The sequence below is a fragment of the Varanus komodoensis genome, unplaced genomic scaffold (assembly GCF_004798865.1).
Source record: "Varanus komodoensis strain SLA01 unplaced genomic scaffold, ASM479886v1 scaffold43, whole genome shotgun sequence".
Taxonomy (NCBI): Eukaryota; Metazoa; Chordata; class Lepidosauria; order Squamata; family Varanidae; genus Varanus; species Varanus komodoensis.
This window is the reverse complement of record NW_025335985.1, coordinates 2674408-2698665: the sequence shown is the minus strand read 5'-3', so window position 1 is coordinate 2698665 and position 24258 is coordinate 2674408. Positions and strand designations below refer to the sequence as shown.

Below are 24258 nucleotides of genomic sequence, written 5' to 3'. Positions count from 1 at the left end.
TGGGGTGCAAGAGAAGTGAACACACTGGCTGCCCTGTTTCCAGGGATTTATCACAAGGTTAAAAAAAATGTACATGTCATCAAGAATCCTGACTGTGCTAGGGTATTCACAAGTAAGTCTATATGATACAACGTAGACTCTATTTCCAGTAACAGTACAAATATGTTCCAGTTCTCTCCCACACAATATTATGAGCTGTACAGTATGAGGTGGCTGGAGGGGCAAGCGTAAGAAAGGTGCTCTGCAGTGAGGAGCTGCCAGGTAGAAAGGACTGCCCTTGAATAGTGCCAATGCTTAGGACAATCCATCTGGAGTTTGCATTGACTTCGTAGTAGGCAGCAAAAAGGCAAAATGTCAAAAACTGTCTAAATGTAATTTCAGTGTTTTATGGAGCATTTTCCTGTAACTGGAATTTGCTCTTTTTAGCCTGAAGAATAAACATAATCCATATTGTTCCTGTTATGCAAACCTCTCAAAATTCCCATTTTGCACTTTTTATTGTACATACAAATTATTCATGGGTAGAGTAACGTATGACCAGGGAAATGCTTTAAAATAATTTTTCATGTGGACTAATATCTATTGCTTCCTTTTGACAGATTTAGTTTAATTTTTACTAGCTTTATCTCATCCATTAAATCTTTTTTAGAAATCAGGCTTTTCTTCTTGCATGAGAATCAACATGAAACATTTACAAATCTGTCTAATAATTATTACATGTGATAATTGCAGCAGTTGGGCAGAGTCCAAAGCAGTTGGAATGCAATGCTAAACTACAGGATTTTTATCCTGGCTTTGAATGTCATTTGGTCATTATTAAATTACCAGTTGAAACTCCGGAAACAATATTATCTGGCTAGAAATATAATTCAGCCTAGACATTTTTGCAGTGTAATAGAAATTCAGTTTCCAGCTGATCTTCAGGGAGTATTCAGTTGGTTTCTTCAAACTTTATGTAGAAGAATTTTTTAATTGGTATTGTTAATATGCAGTTATATATAGTGAAAGAACAAGACCCAAGTCAGAGAATACATGTTTTTCTGGAAAAACCACCAATGCCCTGATATATTTTATTATTTCTTTATGTTTTATTTGATTTGTACCTGGTCTTTCTCCCAAGAAAATGACAGGCAGCTTACAGTTCACAAATAAAACTTCATTAAAACAATAATAAAAAATGAATGCATTAAAGCACAATTAAAACAAATGGCCACTGATCTGTTTGCATGCCACAGGCCTGCTTGAATAAAAAAAAAGGATTTGCCTCCTGGAGGCAGCAAGGGGAAAGGGGAACACTGCAGAGAAGACAGTGGTGTTTGCTGCACCTAGCTCAGGTGGCTATTGCTTCAAATGATAGTAGGCTTTCTGATGGCCTGTTGCACAGTACATATTCACTGTGCTGTGATTTCTAGAGCTTGTCCTTCATATGCTACTTGCACTTGGCAGTTCATTGCTCAAGGATGAGAATAAGTGAGAAATAGGAAGTCTCTTTAAAATATAAAAGATTCTATTTGATGAATCGCTTCAATTTGTAAATGGCATTTCTTGGTAAATGGACCTTAGGAAATGGAGCTTTGTAGCTAAAAGGAAAATCCCAGCCATATCATTCTGCAGCTGTGATGAGAGGTGGAGGGAGGTGGTGATTGAAATGAAAAGTGTGCCTTTTTCAGAAGCAGGAGGTCTTAGGTCTTGAGTTTACTATGTGAAGAGTTTTGCTCTGTTCTGCTGCCCATGTAGAAAATCTGATACATTGTTGAAAGAATGAATGACTCACAGAGCAACCATGGGCTGATTCCCAGATTAGGAGCTTTATGTTAAGGTTTGTCATTTTCCTAGCAGTAGGGTAAAGATGGCATAAGGAACTGTACTGAAACTGTGTGTATAGCACCTTTACTTGTGTGTGTGTGTGTTGTATGTGTGAAGGGGGTTTTTTTTGGGGGGGGGGACACCATGTTTATGCTCACACCCCCCTGCCCACCAGTTCCAGGCTTGTAGAATTTCTGAAAGAACTCTGACACAAAGTAAATGTGCTAATACATTAACTCACTTTAGCACATTATATTCAATAATCTTTCTCTGGCAACTATTAATTTGTTTAACTTTACACAGCTTTCTAATAATTAAATTAAAAAACGTTGGAGGATAGACTAGCAAACTGTTGCGCATTTCCAGTGGAGGTTTGGAGAGCCAAACAGAAGCACCAGTGCCGGCTTCTTGGGCAGGATATTCCTCAATGAGGGAAGCTAAGATTCAATCCTATTTGCTGTGATTCCCTTAATGATCACATACCATGTATACCTCAAGCTGATGCTGTTGCATTTTTAAAAAATTATACACTGACAGCAAAGGAATTTAGCAACATGGATCTTTGACCTGAATTGACCTTGTATACAAAAAAAAAAAAAAAGGATTAACTATGGATAGTTTCATTTCTATTTTTGGGGCTATAACAGGGATGAGGTTACACTGGGGCTATAACCAAGGCTCACAAGCTGATTGCAGCTCTTTGAGTTTATTTTGTGGCTTGCAGAGGGGACAAAACAGCCTATAGCATGGTAGGTCCCTATTTGCCTCTGGAGCAAGGATGGGACAAGGCGCAGAATGAGGCCAGAGTGCAAAATTGGGCTTCTTCCTCTGCGGGCCCTGAGGGGACCACACAACAGCTGCACTCCAGGGGGGGATCAGGTCCTTGCTGAATTTTCTGACACAACAGCTGGCAGTAAGATTTCTGGCCATTTCTGCTGCCAGGTGTTGTCTTGCACCTGAGCTTCCAAGGCGGCTGAGCATGGCCACCACTCAGTTTCCTCCGATATTCAGAGCTAAAAAGGAAACAAAGTCAAAAGTCAATTTGGCTTGAAAGCATAGTGGAGCCCTAACTGAAGCTCACTCAGCAGTAAGTCATACTGTGCTCAGCAGAACTTACTCCTAGGTGAATGTGCATAGGGTGGCATTAGCTGAAACACATATTAATCAATTAGTCAAGCAATTTTGTCAGAACAGTCATTTAAACAATGGATTAGACTTTCCTTTATGTCGAAACATTTGTGAAAAACAAGCATCTGTCACATCCTCATTCCCTTTGCGATGAAAACGCTACATTTTTCTATGCGCTTAACTCTAATAATTAATTAATTAATATTGTTCATGTCTTGCGGCACTCAAACCTCTGACATTTACTGTATGTGACTCTTCTGTTGAACAAGTCTGGCCACCCTGGAGTACAAACTAAAATTGAGAACAACATTCTGAGGCAGAGTTTCACAAAATGAGATGTTCACACTCACTGTTTTCTCACTTACATTCCTGTATGTCCAGTGTACATCACAGTGGAACCATTCCATTTGGCTCGTAAAATTTTTCTGCTTCAGTACTGGATTTTGTTAACATAGTTTTGACATTCCAGGATGCATACTGCTTTCCAACTTGAACTGTATATAACACGGAGATATATACACAGCTATAGAACCAAAGTAAAAAATGCATATGGAGGATGCAGTACCTAAAATTATCTTGGCACAAGTATTTATTGTCTTATCTGAGTGTACCTTTTCTCTTACATTCCTGCAGTGTTACCACCCATCTAATAAAAGCTATTTTGATAACATGCTACTGTTCTTTCTACAGGCACAATTTGGAGGCAGGGGTGGAATTGAACATACTTTCAGTAAAAGCATAAATTCTGTTTTCATTTGTATAATCGTAATGCAAAATTTGCAGATGGAAGTATATACTTGAGCCTTTTTACCTTAGTGAGGTGATCCATGTCCAGACCTTGGAGATAAAGTGTTTCTCATACAATTGTTAAGTGATTTATTTATCACTTCTGTATTGTTTGACCATGTTGGAATTAGGCTATGTGCAATTTAGGAAATAGGATTTAATTCCTTTAAAAAATTCTTGGAGGATCTGTAGGCCTTAGTCTCTGCACTTTCTTTTCTGCACTCTCCATCCTTTTTTCCAAATGGTCTACAAATAGGGGTGTTTTAAGCCCTATGTTGGCATTCAGCCAACTGATGTGAGTGCTAAAAGGGTGAAGGGATCTTACCTTCCATCACCAACCTTCCCATGTTGAACTGAAAGTCTTTCAAAGGGTTCCCATACCTCATACTGGCATTAGAATAATAGTACTATGATATTATAGAAAATAACCCTGCAGATTTAATCAAAATCAGGTTGTTAGTAAAAATGGAAAGAATAAATGTCAGCACTGCATAGAGCTTATTATTCTTGTGATGTCTATTGCATGCAGATGCTATCTGCCCTAATGCTTAGGAAAATGTGGTTTTTCAAGCTTATCATTTATATCCTTCTTGTGTCTCAGCTTATTTTGTTATGATTTTGTTTGGTGGGTGCAACTGCCATTACCTATTCCCCATGGAGTTTGCATATTTTAGCCATGACTTTCCTAGTAGTTAATTTCACTGTATAGGGATATATGTAGTCTGTGCAGCATATACTGTCTTGCAACATTGTTAAGTTCCATAGATGTGTACTCTGAGGCAGCCATAGGACTTACAGCTAGATCTTATGTACATCAGTGCATACAGCATTTAGTGACACAATTTTATATTTTGTAGATTTCCTGTGTTATAAACTGTCCTGTGGGTTTTTTAAAACCATGAAAAAGGATGTTTACTAAAAATATTAATCAAAATGTATTTGCACAGGATTGCAACATATAGTTATACTGTTGCATTGAATTCAATTATACTTTTGTGTTACATGTTAGCATCAGGATTATTGCTTTTAGAAATATAAATCCAGTGATAATGCAATTTCTAGAAAGCTTCCATGACTTAAAAGCTTATTAAAATCTAGATTTCAGAGCCTTCTCACCCACTCCAACATTAAGCATAAATACTAAGAACTGGTGCCTGAGATTGCTTGATTCCCCTTTCTCATTACTTCTTCTCTTTTTCTTTGTGACATATCTCTTAAATTAATAATATGAATATTATTAGAAATAATATTATTAGAAATATATTTCTACTCTACTTGTGTGTGTAGTTTTGTGTATGGGGGGTTGGGTTGCTTTGTCTTGTTTTTTGTGGCATTTCCAATAAAAATTGAGTATCAGGTACCAAACATCACTTAAACTTTCTTTTAAAATAGCTTCAGCTCCATTATCCATCCATCTCCATCTCAAAAAACAATAAAACCCAAATGTTTCTGGTCATGCAGGGCAAACCATAAATTACTCTTTCTGGCCTCTAGTAGAGCCAATCTCAGCACAGTTGCCAAGTGGGTCAGCCTTTCGGGGAGAAGACAATCTGGCACACTGAACTGAAGTGCTTGTCTTTTGCGTTTCCTTTCTGTTTTCAGCAGGGGAAAAGCTGAGGGGAAATCAGTCCTGACTTGGAGTCATATTGTGTAGCAGGACACACTAAATTGTTTCAACAAAAGTTTACATATCCTCACACTTTTCCTGGAGTCCCTATCATCTGGTCCCAGCAGTTTCCTGTTTTCTTTAAAAGTTGGGTGTGATCTTTAAAGAGAGTTGCACAATATTAATAATAGTATCATGAAACTATGAAAATATTTACCGGAATTCAAGGATCCTTTACCTTGAAGTAACTAATTGTGTCATTCTCTTCAACCTCCTTGCAAGGCGTTGGAATGCCCAGAAAAAAGCATATTATCAACATCTGACTGTGCCATATCAAGGACCACTTCAGTTTCTTGTTAATTAATGCATTAAACAGAATAGCACATTAACTGAAGATATGATTAGAAAATATGTCTTTCTTGATTAAAAACATAAATTCATAGGCCTAACAAATACTAAGAGAAAGATTGACAATAAAATAAACATTAGGAATCAACTTTAAGCATGCATTATTGCTTGCTAATCTGGAAGCCACAAGGGAATTTTTATTGTATTCTATTCTATTCTATTCTATTTTAAACTTTTATACCCCTTCCACCACAAGTGTCTTGGGACAGCTTCCAATAAGAACAATAAAATAACAAAACAAACACAGCATCCAATATTCAGAATAATGAGGATAAAAACCCCAGTTAAAACCAATTAAACATTAAAATAATGGGAAAATAAAAAGGGTTTCACCTGACGCCAAAAAGAATATAGTGTCGGTGCCAGGCGGAACTCTCTGGGGAGCGTATTCCATAAATGGAATAAGAATAAAATGCGCTTATCACAATTTGCTTTTGAAATTCATCTCAAATGTTTCTTGCCTCAGAATAGCAGGCTGCTGCATTTCAAGAAACATAAGTCATAATTTCCTTGCACTAGTATTTTTACAGTCAGTCAGTCCTACTGAAAGCAGGTCTTGCTTTCTAACAGATATCCATAGAATCTAGCTGTAAGTCCTATGATTGTCTTAGAGGACACATCTCTGGAGCTTAACAATGTTGCAAGGCAGTATAGGCTGTACATATAGCATATGAATTGAATCTAATAAATGGTTATATAGCAAAATCTGACTAATAGGAAAGTCATGGTTAACAAAAATATGCAAATTGCATGGGGAAAATTAATGGAATAGATAATAGCACTTGCGCCTGCCAAACCAAATCAGAATAAAATAGACAGCAAAACATGAAAGATTTAAAAGGTAAGCTTAAAAAACACATATTCCTAAGTGTTAGGGCAGATAGCATTTACATTCAACGGACATTACAAGAAAATTCTGACATTTGAAATGCCAGAATTCTGAAATGCCGCTGACATTTATTCTTTCTGCTTTTTCTGACATCCTGTTCTTGATAATTTCCTCGGGCTTCTTTTCCTATAACAGTGTTACAGAGTATCAGGGCATAGATAGTTGACCAGACATGTCTGAAGCTAAATAAATATTAGACATGGACCTCTACATCCAGTGGCCATATCTGGTTCCTTTTATTGCATGCCCAAGTAACTTGGAGGCTTTCCAGTTTAAAATGTCCTGGTGTTGCATATATGGTGAGATTGTTGATCCTTTGGGGAATCCAAATGTCATCCCTTGAGGAAATGCTTTCAAGTCACATTAGTCTAATAACCAAAGTACATACATTGTACTTAGGGTAAATGCGCACGTGCGCACACACACACCTCATTGCCCTCGTAAACAGTGTATAAATTGCAGGCTGTCTTAAAATGGCTCATGGCATCTTAGATAAACTTATATGCAACCACTGCCCTCACACACACCATTTTAGGCTCTTAAAGATAAAGTTTGTAAATTAGGCACTTTCTGCTCCAAAATACACCACGTGGAAACACTGATGTAGCTATTTTGAATCAGAATTTGGGAATCCTAAAACGGCTACCTTTGCTTACTATAGCAGTGCCCTGCCACATTAAGGATGCTTGGTTCCCCCACACACCCCACCTTTCTTTTTCATAGCAGGCAAGCCATGTACTTGCCCTCTTCAGTGCTTACCATTTAGAAAAACAAATGGCAGACAAAGCTCTCAACTCGTCAAGAATATATCCTGTTGAAGCAAGGATAGTGGACTACATATACAGCAGTTTCTCCATGTGGGATCTTCTTGCAAAGTTTAAAATAATCATCTGGATAATCAATGGATAGCTGTGGTTTTTGCTCAATAAATTGCAGTGAGAAAAGTTGTACTTAGTACTGGATCATCACTCATTAACAGTGATGGAACAGGGGTCTGCAGTGTAGAGTTTCTCTCTGTACCACCAGCATTGATGGGAGACAAAAGTACTTGTCAGCGACGGCTACCCTTTTCATGCAGCAGCCAATGGCTGGCTCCTACACTAGTTCTACTTTCCACATGTTTATCCATGATTGAGTGATTGATTTTAGCCCTCTCAGATGGAAGGGGGTAATCCTGAAAGAGGGGAAGTAAAGAAGTAGTAAAGTAGGAGGAGGAAATGAATAATTAATTATTATGTAGCCAAGGTCCCAGTGGGGGGTGCACTAGTTGTGCTTATACTTTTTCTTCTTCTTTTTGTTGTATTTTTGATGTTATGGATATATTTTTGAATTTGTATGGATGAATTTTCTAATTTAAAAAATTAAAAAAAATAGAATATAGCAATCTCTAGCTTTTAAATGTCTGTCATTTTGAGGCATCCCATTTTGCAGCACAGTATACAGCAAACATATATCAGACATCTAGACCTTTCTATATTTTTATGTTTTTTATTATTTATTTACTTAAAACATTTCTATGGCGTCCCCATCGCAACAAAGCCTCGGGGCGGCTCACAACATTCAGTACAAATGTCAGCTGAAAAATTATGTCTTTCTGGCTGGGAGCATTAAAATCAATTTCTCTTCATTATATTAATGAGATATGGAAATCTATCTATCATGTATTCTTATTCCCTTTGTTAGCTCCTAATCCCTGAACTTTTAGAAGTAGCCCACAGTGGTGATATCTGAGAATTCTGTAGAAATGTTAACATGCAATTACATTTTAAAGATAAGATTTTTACGTATAATTTAGTTGGACCATTTGACTTTTTAAGAATGGATTGCTGACTGCTCAGATCATTGTCACATGGATACATTTGGAACTAGATCATCAGATTGACCCAGATGTAAAGATGGAATCCGGAGCCACTATTGCTTTCAGCAAGACAGGTGTTTACTGAAAGCATGGCAGCACCAAAGTCCATTATGTATTTAATCCTTCAATCCAAATATTCCTTCAGAATTATTGGAAAGTCACAGTCCAGTGGGGGCTGAAAGAGATGACAGCCAACAACTTGTCATTAAAAGAAAAAATGGCTTGCTGAAAGAGCCTAATTGTTGATTCTAACCTATTGCATGTTAGATCCTATCAAAAGCAAAATCTATATAGATTCTGCAAAAAAAGGAAAAAAATAAGGTGTTGCAAGCCTGGTTTCCCCTTCTATGTACTTCAAAAACACAGACTGTTCTTTGGCAAAAGAACTTTAGCTCTTTATTCTCCAAAGTGCTGCCATTAAGCACAGCTAACAAAGAATGGATCTCTGAGCATGCACAGAGCGGTTCATTGATTATTGAAAGAGCTTCTGCCAAAGAACAGTCTGTGTTTTCAAAGTACACAGGAGAGGAAACCTGGCTCAGTACAAAAGGATACTGTGCATTGACAAATCTGGTGATCTGAATCTACCCTATATTTAAAAAGTAGGCATATAATATATGGTATTGTGATATTATATTATTCTCCTTTCATTGCTTCCTTCCATTTCTGTCTATAACCATTGCAGTGGAGTAAGATATAGCTAGGCAGTGACAGCAGTACTTAGTCACAACAAACTGTGATACAATACAGTCTTTTTTATTCAGTCCTCCCTCCCTCCCTCCGTCTCATAAAAGGAAACATCCTTCTCTGCTTGCAATTCAGTAAAAGGGTTTTTCACAATCCATAAGCTCTGAGGCTGGCACTTCATTTTCCCTTCATTGAGCAATGACATTGTACCTGTCACTTAGTGTCTGCTAGTGTATCTGCTTGAAGTTACACCTGCCATCAGCAGAAACTCTATTAGGATATGTACAAGTACCTCTTGTACTTCAGTTCACACAGATCTAAAGTAGCCTAGGGAGCATTGGGACTCTTTTGAAGACTTCTCTCTTTTCTGTGCAAAAGATCCTTAAAGAGACCTTTAAATGCTAGCTGTGTAGGGGGGATTTAAAAAAATAATAATTTCTGAATCTCCAAATACAGAAAGGTCAAAAATGTTCTATATTAACTAATAATTGCCATACTTTTTGCAGTGGATGAATGATATATTAAATATGTTTTATATTGGAGAATAGTTTGAGCTGTATTTTAAAAAAGTGATACAGAAACATTTGAAACAGTGAATAAACATTATCTGAAACAGGGACTTAGATAACAAGGATGCAAAACTTAACCAGCTGTCTACAACTGCCAGACTTTAAAAACCTCAGTAGAAGAAGATCAGGGCAAAAGTAAAATATGTATTGCTGCTTGTGACACTTGATTTTGTAACAAATCTATACATTCTATATTATGTTAGTTTGTTAGATGTCCAGTGGATGGTTCTTTGTTTCTTACTCTCCAGGTCAAACATACAGGCATCCAGAATTTTGCTTTTAATTCTCTGGATCAAACACACATCACTAAGCCCAGATATTTCCTTCTTTCTGGAAGGGCACAATTCTGCTGCACCTTGCTGATTTGGACAGAGTTATGATGATAGCACATGAGTGTTTCTGTTGGAAGTCAAACTCAATGGAATTTCCTCAGCTTTTATACAGAATGAAAAGATGGAACCTGCCAATGGTGTTTTTATCTCTGTTCCTGTTTGCCTCAGATTGCTTCATTAATACTGCTTTTGAGTCTTCAGGCTAAAGTAGTAATTAATGAGATCAGAAGAACATTAGGGGGAAGAGATTGTTATTCGAGTCCTTGTCTCAGATAACCATGCTGCTTTAGTAGACATGATGTAAAATTTCATATTTAGTAAATATAATCACCAGAAATATGACGAAGTTGGTTCATGTTTAAGGTTTATTATTGCAAAATAATATGATGCATAATATGCAAATACAGGAACCTTTCTACCATGCTAGTTCCTATGTCTGGCAAAATAATTCTCTGACAAGTCACATCTATCTACTATATGCGTCTTTTTTTCCTCCTCTTTTTCTGAGTCCTGAGCTACCTAGTTTCCTATATTGACCTGTGCAGGGAGAGGGACAGGGGGAGTGCATCCCTGTTGGTTCACCTGGACCTCTCAGCGGCTTTCGATACCATCGACCATGGTGTCCTTCTGGATAGGCTAGAGGGATTGGGGGTCGGAGGCACTGTGTGGCAGTGGTTCCACTCCTATCTGGCTGGCCGATTCCAGATGGTGGTGCTGGGGGACTAGAGCTCTGCGCCATGGCAACTTTGCCCTGGACTTCCGCAGGGCTGTATTTTGTCCCCCATGCTATTTAACATCTACATGAAACCACTGGGAGAGGTCATCAGGAGTCATCAGTATGCTGGTGACACCCAGTTCTACCTCTCATTTACATCTGCTCCGGGTGAGGCGGTGGCTGTACTGAACCGGTGCCTGGCTGAGGTAATAGGCTGGATGAGGGCCAATAAACTGAGCCTCAATCCAGATAAGACGGAAGTCCTGTTGGTGGGTGGTGATTTTGACCCAGTTATGGACAGGGTAGCACTCCCTCTAAAGGACAGGGTCCACAGCTTGGGAGTACTCCTTGACCCAGAGCTGTCACTGGAGTTCCAGGTGGTGGCAGTGGCAAGGAGTGCTTTCCTACAGCTTCGACTGATCCATCAGCTATGTCCTTACCTGAATAAGCACTCCCTAGCAACAGTGATACATGCTCTGGTAACTTCCCACTTGGATTACTGCAACCCACTCTACGTGGGGCTGCCCTTGAAAACGGTCCGGATACTGCAACTGGTACAGAATATTGCTGCCAGGCTGCTGACAGGGACCGGCCGTTACTCTCACATAACGCCAATCCTCTACCAGCTCCACCGGCTTCCAGTTGAAGTCCAGGCCCAATTCAGGGTGCTGGTTTTGACCTATAAAGCCCTAAACAGCTTGGGACCAGGATACTTAAAGGAACGTCTCCTTCCTTATATGCCCTCACACCCCTTAAGATCTATGGGAGAAGCCCTACTCCGGGAACCCTCTCTAAGAGATGTAAAAAGGTCATCAACTCGGAGTAGGGCCTTCTCTACTGTGGCGCCCAGACTCTGGAATGTACTCCCCAGAGAGGTACACCTGGCACCAAGTTTATACTCTTTTCGGTGCCAGGCTAAAACCTTTTTATTTAAACAGTATTTTAAACTTTAATAGTTTTAAGTTTAGTTGCTCTGTTTGTTTTGTGATTTACTGTTTTGTTCTGTTTTATTATTTATTGCAATTGTTGTTTTAATTGTCTTTTTAAATATGGTAAGCCATCCTGAGATCTTGTATAATAGGATGGCATGCAAAAGCTTTTAATAAATAAATAAATAAATAAATATTTCACTGGTGCTTTACAAGTCCCTTCTTGGTACTGCTTTACCAAAACTGGTCCTCCACCTTCCATGTTGTCTTTGACTTCTTGTCCAGGGAGTTTACAACTTGACTATCTCAGAGTCTGGATAACAGTTTAGAGCAGTGGAGCAAAATCATGGAGAAGTAGATAATAGCAGTTAGAATAGATCTGTGGTATAAACTTGTATTTGTTCAATACAAGTTTAATTACCACTTTAATGGTCATACATTTTGTTATTTTTGCTTTGTAATCTGAGCTGTTAATTTATTTTTCCACTTCTGAAGTAGAAAGGGGTTTTTTGCTGCTTTTTATGCAAAAAAAATGTTAAATTAAAATTATATTTTAATTTTTTAATTTTGCATTTTATTATATTTCATTCTCTTTTTCTGTGTCATGCTGACCAACAGCTTATACAAATACAGTATAAATATTCATGCATGAATTTCCCTGGCTTGCATGACAGTTCCCAGGGATTCCTGAAGAGAATCAATGGCTGTTGAATCACTTTGTCTGCAATCTAGATTTGCCCTCAGCTAAGAGCTAATTGTTACTTTGAAACTCCAGGGTGATCAGTTTTGATCTCACAGCAGCTGGGAGAAAAAGTGCAAAGCAAGATGGCCACAGCAATTATAGATAGCTTTAGGTTTGACTCTTCTGCTACTATCCTTGTAATTCAATTTAAAGCATTCCATTAGCCTTTGTGGCAGTAATACGCTTTGTCTGCAGGAGCTCAAGCAGACAATATGCTTTTCTTTTGAAATTAATGCATTCACTCTCAGAACTATAGGGCGTCTCCAGAGTAATAGTCTGGTGTGAGGAGGAAACATTTAGAAGCAGAAGGGTGGGAGATGAGTATCAGATGTGATTCTAGAATGGCATATGCAGTAAATATTTTTACATGCGTTTATTTCCATAATACATTCTATGCTTTTTAAGGACTGAATATAAAAACTGGAATTATTTCCTGACCCAGAGTGTTATAACTGTATCTCTTCCACATGATGGATCTAAGATGGAATTTTTCAGAAGACAGGGAATCAGGGAAGTTTTCCTGGAACTAACTTCCCCTAAGGGCTTAGCCATATAGTTGGAAGTATTTTCTCTCTTGCTGGGTAATTCAGCAGAATAGAGAGAGCAGAACCAGCCAGAAAATTGTACCCTTGGAATCTGTAATCCAGTGATTTAGGGAGCTAGTAGAGGTTTTGGAATAGACAGCAAGATAATTAGCTACTCACATGAAAAGAAAATAGGAAATCATGAATACTGGATGGATTCTTTACAACCTGTTATTTCTCTATGTATGGCTGGTGATATTTAGATTTCCTTCCAGTCACAAGGGAGCCACTTATTTGTTGCTGCTGTGCACCTGGAAGGACAATTAAATGGCCCAACCACATTACAGGGGTCTTCCCTATGAGACTGGCACTTAAATAACATTCTTCAAGCCACATCAAATTCACCCATGAATGAGCAACTCCTGCAGATCTTGATGAAAACTGTTATAGCATGTCATTATTGTTGCTCATCTTGGTTGGTTTTAATGATTTTAATGTTTTTGATTTTAATATTGGTTTAAATGTTTTTATTTGTAATTGTTGGTTTACCTTGCATTTTAACCTCTGTTTTATTCTATTTTGTATTCTATTGTTGTTACCCACCCAGGGAACCATATGGCTAATGGGAGCAGTTAGAAATTTTAATAATAACAATAGCAGCAGCAGCATGTCTACTTCCCCAACATTGAATGATCAAAGTCCAGCTTCCAAAGCTTCTAGTGTTGCTAGGTGCTATTTCAATTGAGGCATCTATAAATGGAGAACTTCCCAGAACTTTCAGAAATACCTCATACTCTCACTTTCTCCCCAGCTTGCTCCAAGTAGGTTGCTGAGAGCACACTCAGTGATTGCACTCTGTCCAGTCAACATTGCACATGCCAAAGCATAGCCTCAGATTGAGCAGAAAAGTCAGAAGGGCTGGAAGTCCTGCTGTCCTTGGTCCAAGCCTTATTATCACCATGCCCTCTCCAGAAAGGGGCTATAGCTATCCTGCTGTGCAGAAGGAAGGTGGAGGCAAGCAGCAGAAATGGAGACAAGCTCCTTGCTGCAGTCTCATCAGATCACATGGTTCCAGGGGAGGGACGGGGCTCATAAGGAGGAGCTGGAACTCCTATTCTTATTTGTCACTGGCTCTTCTGTTACCAGGTCGACCAAAGGACATTTAGAATAGAAAGAAGTCCAGAATTAAAGTTTCTATATAATTAAAAGAAACTAGAGAAATGTCAGTTCTGAATTTTAAGCTATATTGTGTTCCAAGTTGTGTTCATCAGATAGCAGATTGGCTGTTAGCACCCAATTCTTCTCTGTTTCAGTACTTGAAAACGCGGTAATCAAAACACTATTGCTTACTGCCTTATGAGGAAATAGTAGTTCTAGAATAAATGAAGCATAAAGGAATGATCTACTTCCATTCTTGCTGAAACACTATACAGTCCCTATAATGGGGTGTTAAGTCCACCTTAATTCAGTAATAGAGCAACTGGATTCAGGTACATATACAAAATTTAAAATATGAAAATATAAATGTTTGTTTTGATATAAATATTGTGTCAGTCATAATATAAAGTATGACTCAGAATTGAATGAGCATTTAACAGGCATAACTTCTCCATGATTTCAACATGGCCAAATGTTTTCAAATCACTCTTAACAACATACTTTAAAATAAACCATCAATTAAATAGTTTTATTTATTTATTTAAAGCTTTTATATCCTGCCTTTCACTATGTCTCAGGGTGGTAGTACAATAAAATAAAATAAAATAAGGTACAGCATCTTAAAACAATATTAGCATTTAAAATAATGGGAAAGTAAAGAGAGTTAACCATCTTGGGGAAAAACATGAATGAGGCATATTTATATAAATCCTCTCACACGTTATTAAAATATGCCACAGAACTAGAACAAGTCAAAGATTATGTGGTGAAATGGGCACAAAACACAGGTGGAAATGTTTTAATGGAGATACAGAAGTGCTTGTGACACAAAGAATAAAATTTTTAATTAAATATATACCTAGGTATAATACTCCCTATAAACTAAATAGACAGAAATTCCAGAAACAACAAGGTGATTTTTACCATATTTGGTGGAATGTCCTATGATAAAAATTGGAAAGAAATTAACAAGTTAATGTCAACAATATTAGGTGATGAAATGCTGTTAGCTCAAAAGATTAGCAGTCTGCTGTGCCGCATTTTATTGCTGTTTTTAGGTATGATATTTTGTGCATATTTAAAGAATTATTTTATTTGTCTTAATCTGTAAGCTGCCAAGAAGATACTTGTCAGTGAGTGGCCATATAAATTTAGTGATTCCAGTCAATCAAAAAGAGGCACACAAGTGAGCACTACAAAACCTCTTGGCTTGCTTTCTTTGCTGAGCTGCAATAATGGGCATGGTCTTGACTGGGGGAAGAGGAACCACAGGGAGAGAAACAGCAGGCATAGGGTGGGCTTGGCCCTATCTATGTGCCACTTTTACAGCTTTATTAAAAGCTGATTAGGCTACTTCCTCTTTCTATGCGAGTGGAGCAATTCTTTACATGAGCACACAGAATCACCACTTTTGTATTTAGTTCTGCAGTCAAGTCTGAGAGTCCTGCCTGTTTTTGTTACAAACCACCTTTGTCAGTTCTGCAGCTTGCAGAGGTCAAGTCTGACATACTGCAGTGTACACAGGAGATGCGAGTTAGGCTGTAGAGATCCCACGGTACACAGTACATAGGGGCTAGGCATGAATAGTTTTTTGCTGAATGAACATTATGTAAAGTTACATATACATACATACATCCTGTAATATTCTGGGCAAGTTGGTAGTTGTTGCTCTCTTTGTAACCAAGAAACTGAATGCTGGTTGCTGCAATAATCCACAAAACTGCAAATGCTACCATTTCTAGATTGTTACTGTTCTAAAATGTATACAATCAAATGACTTACTTCCCTCTTTCTGTCCCTTTTATTTCTTCTAGACACATCTACATCTACTACTGGGACAAGTCATCTCACACGATGTGATGTAAATAAGAAAGGCTACTGTGTAAATGGAGGCGAGTGTTTCATGGTCAAAGATCTCCCAAATCCAAGATATTTATGCAAGTAAGGAAACCTTTTCATTTCTTCTACAGAGCTGCACCACTGTTTGTTATATCACCTAGTAAATTGTTCAGCATTAATAATTTATCCTACAGATCAATAGAGGACTGAATAAATGAATTTTTTAACCTTTAAAACATGCATAATAGTCTGGTCCTCCATATCCTCTTTTCAGTGTTTTAGTCATGTAAACTCTGAATCTGTCTGTACTTGATTACTCATCACAGGGTTGGTTTGAAAACAATTGTGTGTTATTAGGAAGGAAGCCTATAAAATAGTATCTAGCTGTTGCTCAAAGGCAGCAACTGATTTAATAATGCACAGAATGCAATATACAAAATCAACATTTTATTTGTTTGTTTGTTAGTTAGATTTATATCCCACTTTTTCCCAATGAAGCCAAAGTAGAATAATATTTTGACAGGAGACAACAATTGCTGTTTAACTCTGTAACGGAGTAATTTCATAGGAATAATATATGAAAGCTGATTCTCATGTAATTTTTTAGAGCCAAAATGCTACCCGTAAGTCACACCTGTATTTGAAAAGACATGCATATATTTGGTCTATATACAAAGGTTTGATGAGAATCACAATCCACATTAACTTACAACATTTACCAGAAATGGAAAAGCTTTCTGCATGTACACCCAGATTTAAAAAATGTAACTCCTGTTTAAAAGTACATTTAAACAAAGCTTGACATAGTGTTGATGCCCTGCTTTTATATTTTCCAGTGGCATGTGGCTGACTGGTGTCGAATGTGAACAGAGGCTAGGCATGAATAGGCTTTTGGCTTGACCCAGGAAGTCTCTTCTTATGCTTAACTAGCTTAAATGTTGATATTTATTTAAAATAATTTTATACTCTTAAAGGTTAAAAATGTCTTAAGGCAGTTTTAAAATATAAACAAAAATACATAAAATCTTTCTCAGACGTATGCATGTGAATTGAAACAATGGCATTAAAAGACCATTCTTGTACAACCACAAATTTAAAAATATCGGTGACTAATGAAGATTAAAAATTGTAAATAACTGCATGTAATAAATATGTCCATGTGCGACATGGGTTTTTTTGTGCACTGGAATGCTACACTATCCCAGAAGAGCCTCCCTCTCTCCCCTCCTTGACCCCTAGAATATCCCCCTAACACCAGCTCTAAGAAAGTTCTTATGACCTCAAAATCACAGCCAGTGGCTGCTCCAAGGGCAGAAAAGGCCACATCCATTGTGACTGCCCAAAACCCACACTGGGGTTAATGAAATTTGGAGAAATATGAGCATCCCACTGAAGATGGAAGAGCTTCTTCTGCCATGCAAAAGACTTAGATTTTGTCCATCTAAATTTATTACTTGGAAGGAAAAAATGCTAAGTATCCCCTGAGATAGATCATATTCTGATAGAGACTCACTTTTTCCCTTCCTGTCCCCTGGAATGCCTGCCCACTGCCTCCCATGCCAGCTTCCAGCCACAGCCAACAAATGTCTTTCTGTACCAATGGAAGAAGGGTGTTCCTAACTCAGCATCCCAGCTCCAAATTCCAAGGCGGCCACTGAGATTCCAGGTTTCCCTACAGCTACTCAGAAAGCATCTATTAGCATACAATTGTGTCTAAAATATATCAGTCAATTAAAAATGCTATCTGAAGTTGTTTTGGGATGTTATTCCGACAGAGCAATACCAAACCAGAAGCTAGTCTCTCAAACAGAAGATGCTGCTTATTGCCAGCCATAAATGCTAGCAGCATTGTTCCCGTACTTAGCCGCTTTTTTCTAATTTTTTTTGCTCAGCAATATTAACCTTTAGATTGTCACTAGAATAACTAGACAAAGATATTTGTGTGGCGCTTCCAGATTTGAACCCAGGTTGTTCAGAGAGCCTAGATGCATACGGCAAGCTCCTTTCTTCAGACCTCCTTTCTCTAATACATGGAAGATGGTAGGCCAAGAGAAAATGTTATAAAAGCCACGCAGGGTGAGCAAACATGGTCCTGCTCCCTCCCACCCCTCCACGCCCAGCATTCACCCGCAATACAGCTATATACTGAATAAAATTATATATAATTTTATGAGCATACTTCTTATCCACTATATAGGTTCTCAAAGAATGAACTAAATCAAGGGAATGCTAAAAAGCAACTGCACTTGATTACTAAGCAAATTGCAAGACTACTAGCTGATTATTCAATACTAGCTGAATATTTAGATTAAACCTGAACAAGTTCCAGATGAAGTATCAGTATAAAGGGTAGATGATGTAGATTTATCCAATAAGTATATTCTGTCTATAGATAACAATAGATAAATCCATTGTTTCTTTCTAAGCGCCTAAGTTATGGAATGCGCTCTCCAGAGAGGTCCGCCTGGCGCCGTCGTTATTTGCTTTTCGGCGCCAGGCGAAGACCTTTTTATTTAAATGGCATTTTAACTGTTAGTATTATTTGATCTTATCTGGCCAGGGCGGCTTATTTTATATTGTATTTTTTGGATTTTTAATGTTTATATTTATTGTAATTTATATTATAATTACTTTTATTTATTGTTGTAAGCTGCCCCGAGGCTTCGGCGAATGGGGCGGCATAAAAATGTTTTAATAAAATAAATAAAAATAATAAAATAATAAAAAATAAAACAGTGCAGATTTTATTTAGTGGATTTTTCAAAGGAGATAGTACGTACATTTTCAGTTTGAGAAAGTTTCCTGGATTTTTGTATTTCTTTGGCTCTTCTACCTAGCAAAAATTCAGACAACAGGAATAGTGCTTTTCTGGCTACTTAAAATTTAGATGCTTTAGCTAATGAGTTTATTATTAAGATTTCTAGATAAGCATTGTGCTTTTTTTACTTGATCCTATCTTTCCAATTTAATTTTGATTAGCTATGGTTAGAAGAGCCCTAGTTGTTTATCAAAACAATTGTGTTCAGATAAACAGCAAAATGATCATATAAATAAGATGGCACAGTTGGATAAATACTACAGAATTTCTTATGATCTTGTTAGGGTTCCTTTTGGGCACTTCAGCATACCCATGGATTCTCTTTTGATCCCATTTAAATTACTGTTCAGTACATTATTGTAGGGAAACTTTATACATATTATTGTCCATTTAATTATGGTCATATTAGCATTTAATAATGGAGTTGATGGATCATTATTTCTTATCCCCCAGTGTAATAAACATTGTTATTTGAAAATCAAAATGAGTAACATATTTAAAGAAAATTAACATGTATCTAATTATGTTCCTTGAAAGCTAACCTTAAAACTAGAAGCCTGTGCCCAAATAATTATGTAGTCAGCTCAGCTCAGTATATGAAGTTCAGATCCTTACTGATAGGCTTCTTTACCCCCTTAGTGTTGTAAAGTCACATTGTTGCAGTGACTCTAGAAGCCACAAGGGGCAGGTTTCACTACCAGATTGTACTTGTATTTCTATACTTAGTCACCACAAGTCCCCTTCTTGGCTCCTCCCACTGCCTACCATGTCCTTCCTGTCAGTGGTGTGCAACACTTCCTATGATTAGACCCTGTGTCTCCTACAGAAGCCTGTTGTCTATTCTGTCCCCTTCCTTCAGCCTTCCTTCCTAGCTTCTTGGTCTGCCACTCCTATTTCCCAGGATCTTTTCTCAGCCTTCAGCCATCTTCTTGGCAAACTGCCCTTCCTGCAGTCCAGCTCCTCAGACGTAATTGAACATTCTAAGCCAACACTTCCAATCAGCCAGTCAGGGCATCACTACCATAAGCGCAATGTGATAATAATAGCATGCAAACAATTTATTATCCATACTAAAGCAGCTAGAATGACAATTGTTAAATATCCAGCTGTATAACAAAAAATGCATGTATGTATGGATGCATGGCAAAATCTGAACAAATTATATATCCCCAAATATCGGGGGTCGGGGAGATGGGATGTCCCAATAAACCCTGTACTACTGCTCATAATAATCTAAGTTCAAAATAGTAGTAGTGGAAGGAGGAATTACATTCATAATATAATAAGTTAATATAAGTTGTGTTAATATCAGTTCATAATAATCATAATGAAAAGCAAGTCCCAAATCAGTGGAGAATTACTCTTGGTTTTAGCACGAAAGAAGCCATTGCCACTAAGTAAATGGTAGCCTTCTTCATATTCCCACCCAGCTAAGTATCCAAAGTTGTAGCAGCCGGCAATAGAAAAGTCAATATGGTCAAAGAGCAAACCAAACTCTAGTTGGAACTTGAAAGTTAACTTGAACAGGCAAATCTATGTGAAGGCCACCCTGAACATGAATTCGAGTTCCAGTGAACCATGTTTGCCATATTTTTCCTGGTTCTAACAAACAGTGCTATACAAACATCTATATATTACTTGTTACTTACCAGACACAGATTCCTGTCCATACAGAAATACAGTTGTCTTGATACAGTTCTGTCTTTCAAGCAAAAACACCCTGTAATGTGTATCTAGATAATTACATTATTGCTTTGGCACTAACTTCACATTTTTCCATGTGGTCCAACTGATGAAAGCCAAAGCAAGAGTTCTTGAAGCATGAACATAATACTATGTATTTCTCCATTATGGTTAGGGGTGCCAACTTGTGATTTTAACTGGTGGATGGCCCTGGTGAGTTTTTGTTGGGCTAGAAGCAGGCCTTGGCATGCATTAGGTGAAGTATCTGGACAAGATACTTGCAATATCTGTACAATACCTTACAATTTAAAATAATTACAGCTCACATGAAAAGTAACAATAAAATCATAATAGCAGTTTTCTTTATTTATGTCAAACTTTGTCATTATTTCCTCTAAGACAGAAAATAATTCCTTGGAATGTCTGGAGTTATAACTATAAACATGAAATTAGCGTATGGAGTAACTGTTTGCAAGAGGCATTCTTGTTTTGTAAGATTTCTTTTTATCCATGTCTATTGGCAAAACCACACTTTATCCCTTAAAGCTGTTAGTTAGGCCATTTAAGACATTTAAAAGCAGAGTGCTGATTAGCTAAGAAGCCATGTTGTTTATTTCATTCTTATTTTTAGGAAAATTAAGTCACTCCTGCCAACTCTCAGAGTGAGGGAATAGCAAGGCAATCTATGCATGTTTACTCTGATGTAAGTCCTATCATGTTCAGTGGGGCTTACTCCCAGGTATATCTGCCCAGAATTGCAGACTGTCATCTAATGTTTGCAAAATCAAACTGATCTGGTATACTCCAAATTGAATATATTATGTTTATCGCAGAGTAAACATAATACATCCAGCGCCTGTTAACTGGCAAACTTCATATTAATCCAAACAACAACAGATAAATTATGCATCTGCACTGCAGTTCATGGGATTCTTACACTTTTCCAGTTTGGCCATTTGTGTAAAAAAGAGTGATGTGATTACTTCCATAGAGAACTGTGATGGATGTTGCCAGAATTCAGATAGCAGCAAGAGTATAATTTGTATTCTGGTATAAGGATTTCATTCTTATAACCTGCACTGAAACCTTTTTACATGGAAGGCAAAGGTCCCCTTATGGGAGAAGGTAAATCTGTCATTATTTCAATTCAAAGCACATGTTCATCTTTTTCTTTGCTTCATTCAAACCATCAGGCCATTGCTTCTTTAAAAAAAAAGTATTCAAATTCACTGCTGCATATGTGAAGTTCCATCAGTATCTGCTTCTTCAAGGTACCCCAGCTACTTGGAAGCAGGAATTCCCAGGGGAACAATGCCATGTATCTCTTGTCTTCCCATCAGGAAAGATGAGGCGCTTCCACACATGACTGTGTGAGGCACCTGGATAAGTTTAAGAGGTTCTGCCCAAGGAAGCTGGCTGAACATGCATCTTGCACTTCCTAGCAAGGAGAGGTGAGAGGCATGTGGAGCTGCTCTGGGGAAGAACTTCAAGGCCCCCTCCACAGGCCAGGTGATGAAGGGGCCATCCAACTTAGGAGTTTCCCATCTCTAATTGACTCTCACTTGGATCAAGTTCCATCCCAGGTTTGAGAATTAATCCAGAAGACAAGAGTTCTGCTTAATCAGTAGAAAAATTGACCAAGAAGAATAAGTTTTTTCTCTCATACTGAATGGGCTGCACACCATCTGTATCTTTCCCCAGACCTGGTTTTATTCTTAGATACTCTGGTGACAGCTATGAGCAGCCACGTGGCAAAGAACTTGGTACAGGTTTGCATTGTGCAGGAATTGCACCATGTCCGAAGGGGCAGACCTGGCCGCTGTTACACATGCATTGCTCACATCTGGGGTAGACTACTGTGACACATTCTGCTGTTCAGCCTCTTTGTTTTTTCCACCCAGACAGATGGTAACGATAACGTTTTCCTTTGAAAGTTTTACAAAATATACCAAAAAAAGTCATTAATGTATGTCATTTTGTTTCAAAATAAATATTAACTAAATTGTTTAAGAAGGAAGAGATTAAATTGTTTTGGTTGACACTTGCAGTGTAAGTGACTGCTGAAATCAAGGTTATGAAATTGTTGTCACTCACGGCGAATGGAAATTGTGTCCAAAACTGTGTGTGTTTCATGATGTAGAATTCATATAATAACATTAATATTTAAACTTACAAAATTAGTGTATCTTGGCTTTGTCCATTTTCATTAATTTTTTCTCTCTCCAGAGATCTTTTAGAGGAGTTTCATGTTCCATAGGAAAGAGAATAGCATTCTCTGAGGTCACGGGTTCTGCAGTTTTTCAATTGCTGATCACATTTTTGCCCTTTAGGTGTCTACCTGGATTCTCTGGAGCAAGATGTGCTGAAGTTGTACCCATGAAAATGCAAAATCCAGAAAGTATGTTCTAAAATAATGTGAAATCTGCTTTCTCCCCCAGCTACAGCAATCAAAATCAGTCTCACTTGGTGTTTTCATCCATCAGTTTGAACTGGATTCTTTTCCTTCTGCCTTAGACTTCGTACTGTGCACTTTAATCTGTACAGTATAGCATCAATGTACTATTTACCCACATTGCTATTATTATTATTATTATTATTATTATTATTATTATTATTATTATTATTAGTAAGCCTTCTTATGTAGGTACTGTTTTTGGAAGCTTCATTGGCTGAAGTGAACGCTGTATTGATTCCTTTTTGCCACTGCCTCTGTCTGTCCACCTCAATTATGGCATTTGCAAATCAATCCTAAATTCTTCAGCCTTGATAGCACTGAGAAACAGATCTGGTTACTGAAGATGAATTCACCAAGTCCAGACCACTCGCACTAAAGCAGCCTCTTTCTTAGCGTGTATTTACCTCTTCTCTTTTTCTGTGTTTTCTCTACCTTTTTGTTTTTGTTTTTGCTCTCAGGTGCCCAAATGAGTTTACTGGTGATCGCTGTCAAAACTACGTAATGGCCAGCTTCTACAGTACGTCCACTTCCTTTCTGTCTCTGCCTGAATAGGAGCATGCTCAGTTGGTGCTGCTTTCTTGTTGCTTCATCTTTCCTCAGATTTATATACGTAACTGAGTGGATTACATGAAGCTTAATATAGATTGCCCTACCTGTTTGCATGGAAATAGTAGCACAAGCAGTTTCCAGAATTCAGCTAGATTGGCTGGCAGGAATAAGCAAACTCTAAATAACAGTTGATATTCCCTAGGTAATGTAGGAACACACACCTAGGTTAATTTATAATAGAATTACACAAATATAGAGCAAGTGGTAATTTTCCAAATGATAGTCACATGCAGCTTAGATTTGAAAGGTGATTTGTGTGATCATTTTTAATCAACCACAACCAATAAAAACCTCTGGAAAAATGAGATGCATAAAAATGGTTGATGGTTTCCATCTTTCTGCTCAGTTTTAGGATAATTGTGCAGTTCTGCACCACCACAGGGGCATGGAATATACTATGCATGAATGTAGTTCAGAATCCAGTATGTATGTGACCCTGCTTCTAACAAAATACAAGGGAGATGCTTTCCCTCTGCTTTACATGGGGATGTTTTCCTCCTCCTCATTCTCATTAGGCTAATGGAGCATACCCTAAAATTTTAGGGAGCCCCCCCCCGACATTTGCCTTTTTTTTCATGCTTAGTTATATTAGCAAATGTTCACTGGTCATTTAACTACTAACATGGAATGATGGTTCATTCACCAACAATGAAAGAATTCAGGCTATCACATTCCAGTTTAATTTAACTTCCTTTCCTTTACTACGTAGCCTTCACT

At 37.7% G+C, this 24258-nt stretch overlaps 1 protein-coding gene across 9 annotated transcripts in view; it reads left to right on the top strand.

The window, feature by feature from the left end:
• Positions 1-24258, top strand: part of NRG1 (neuregulin 1) — a 182822-nt gene that overhangs the window by 137797 nt on the left and 20767 nt on the right. For 6 of the 9 annotated variants that reach the window (XM_044443986.1, XM_044443985.1, XM_044443984.1 and 3 more), the window contains 2 exons: positions 15952-16078; positions 23391-23449. In XM_044443986.1, the coding sequence (XP_044299921.1) occupies positions 15952-16078; positions 23391-23449 (186 nt within the window). Of the gene's footprint in view, positions 1-15951; positions 16079-22807; positions 22876-23390; positions 23485-24258 lie in introns of those variants that run through there. The other 3 variants (XM_044443983.1, XM_044443988.1, XM_044443987.1) reach the window with 3 other exon arrangements.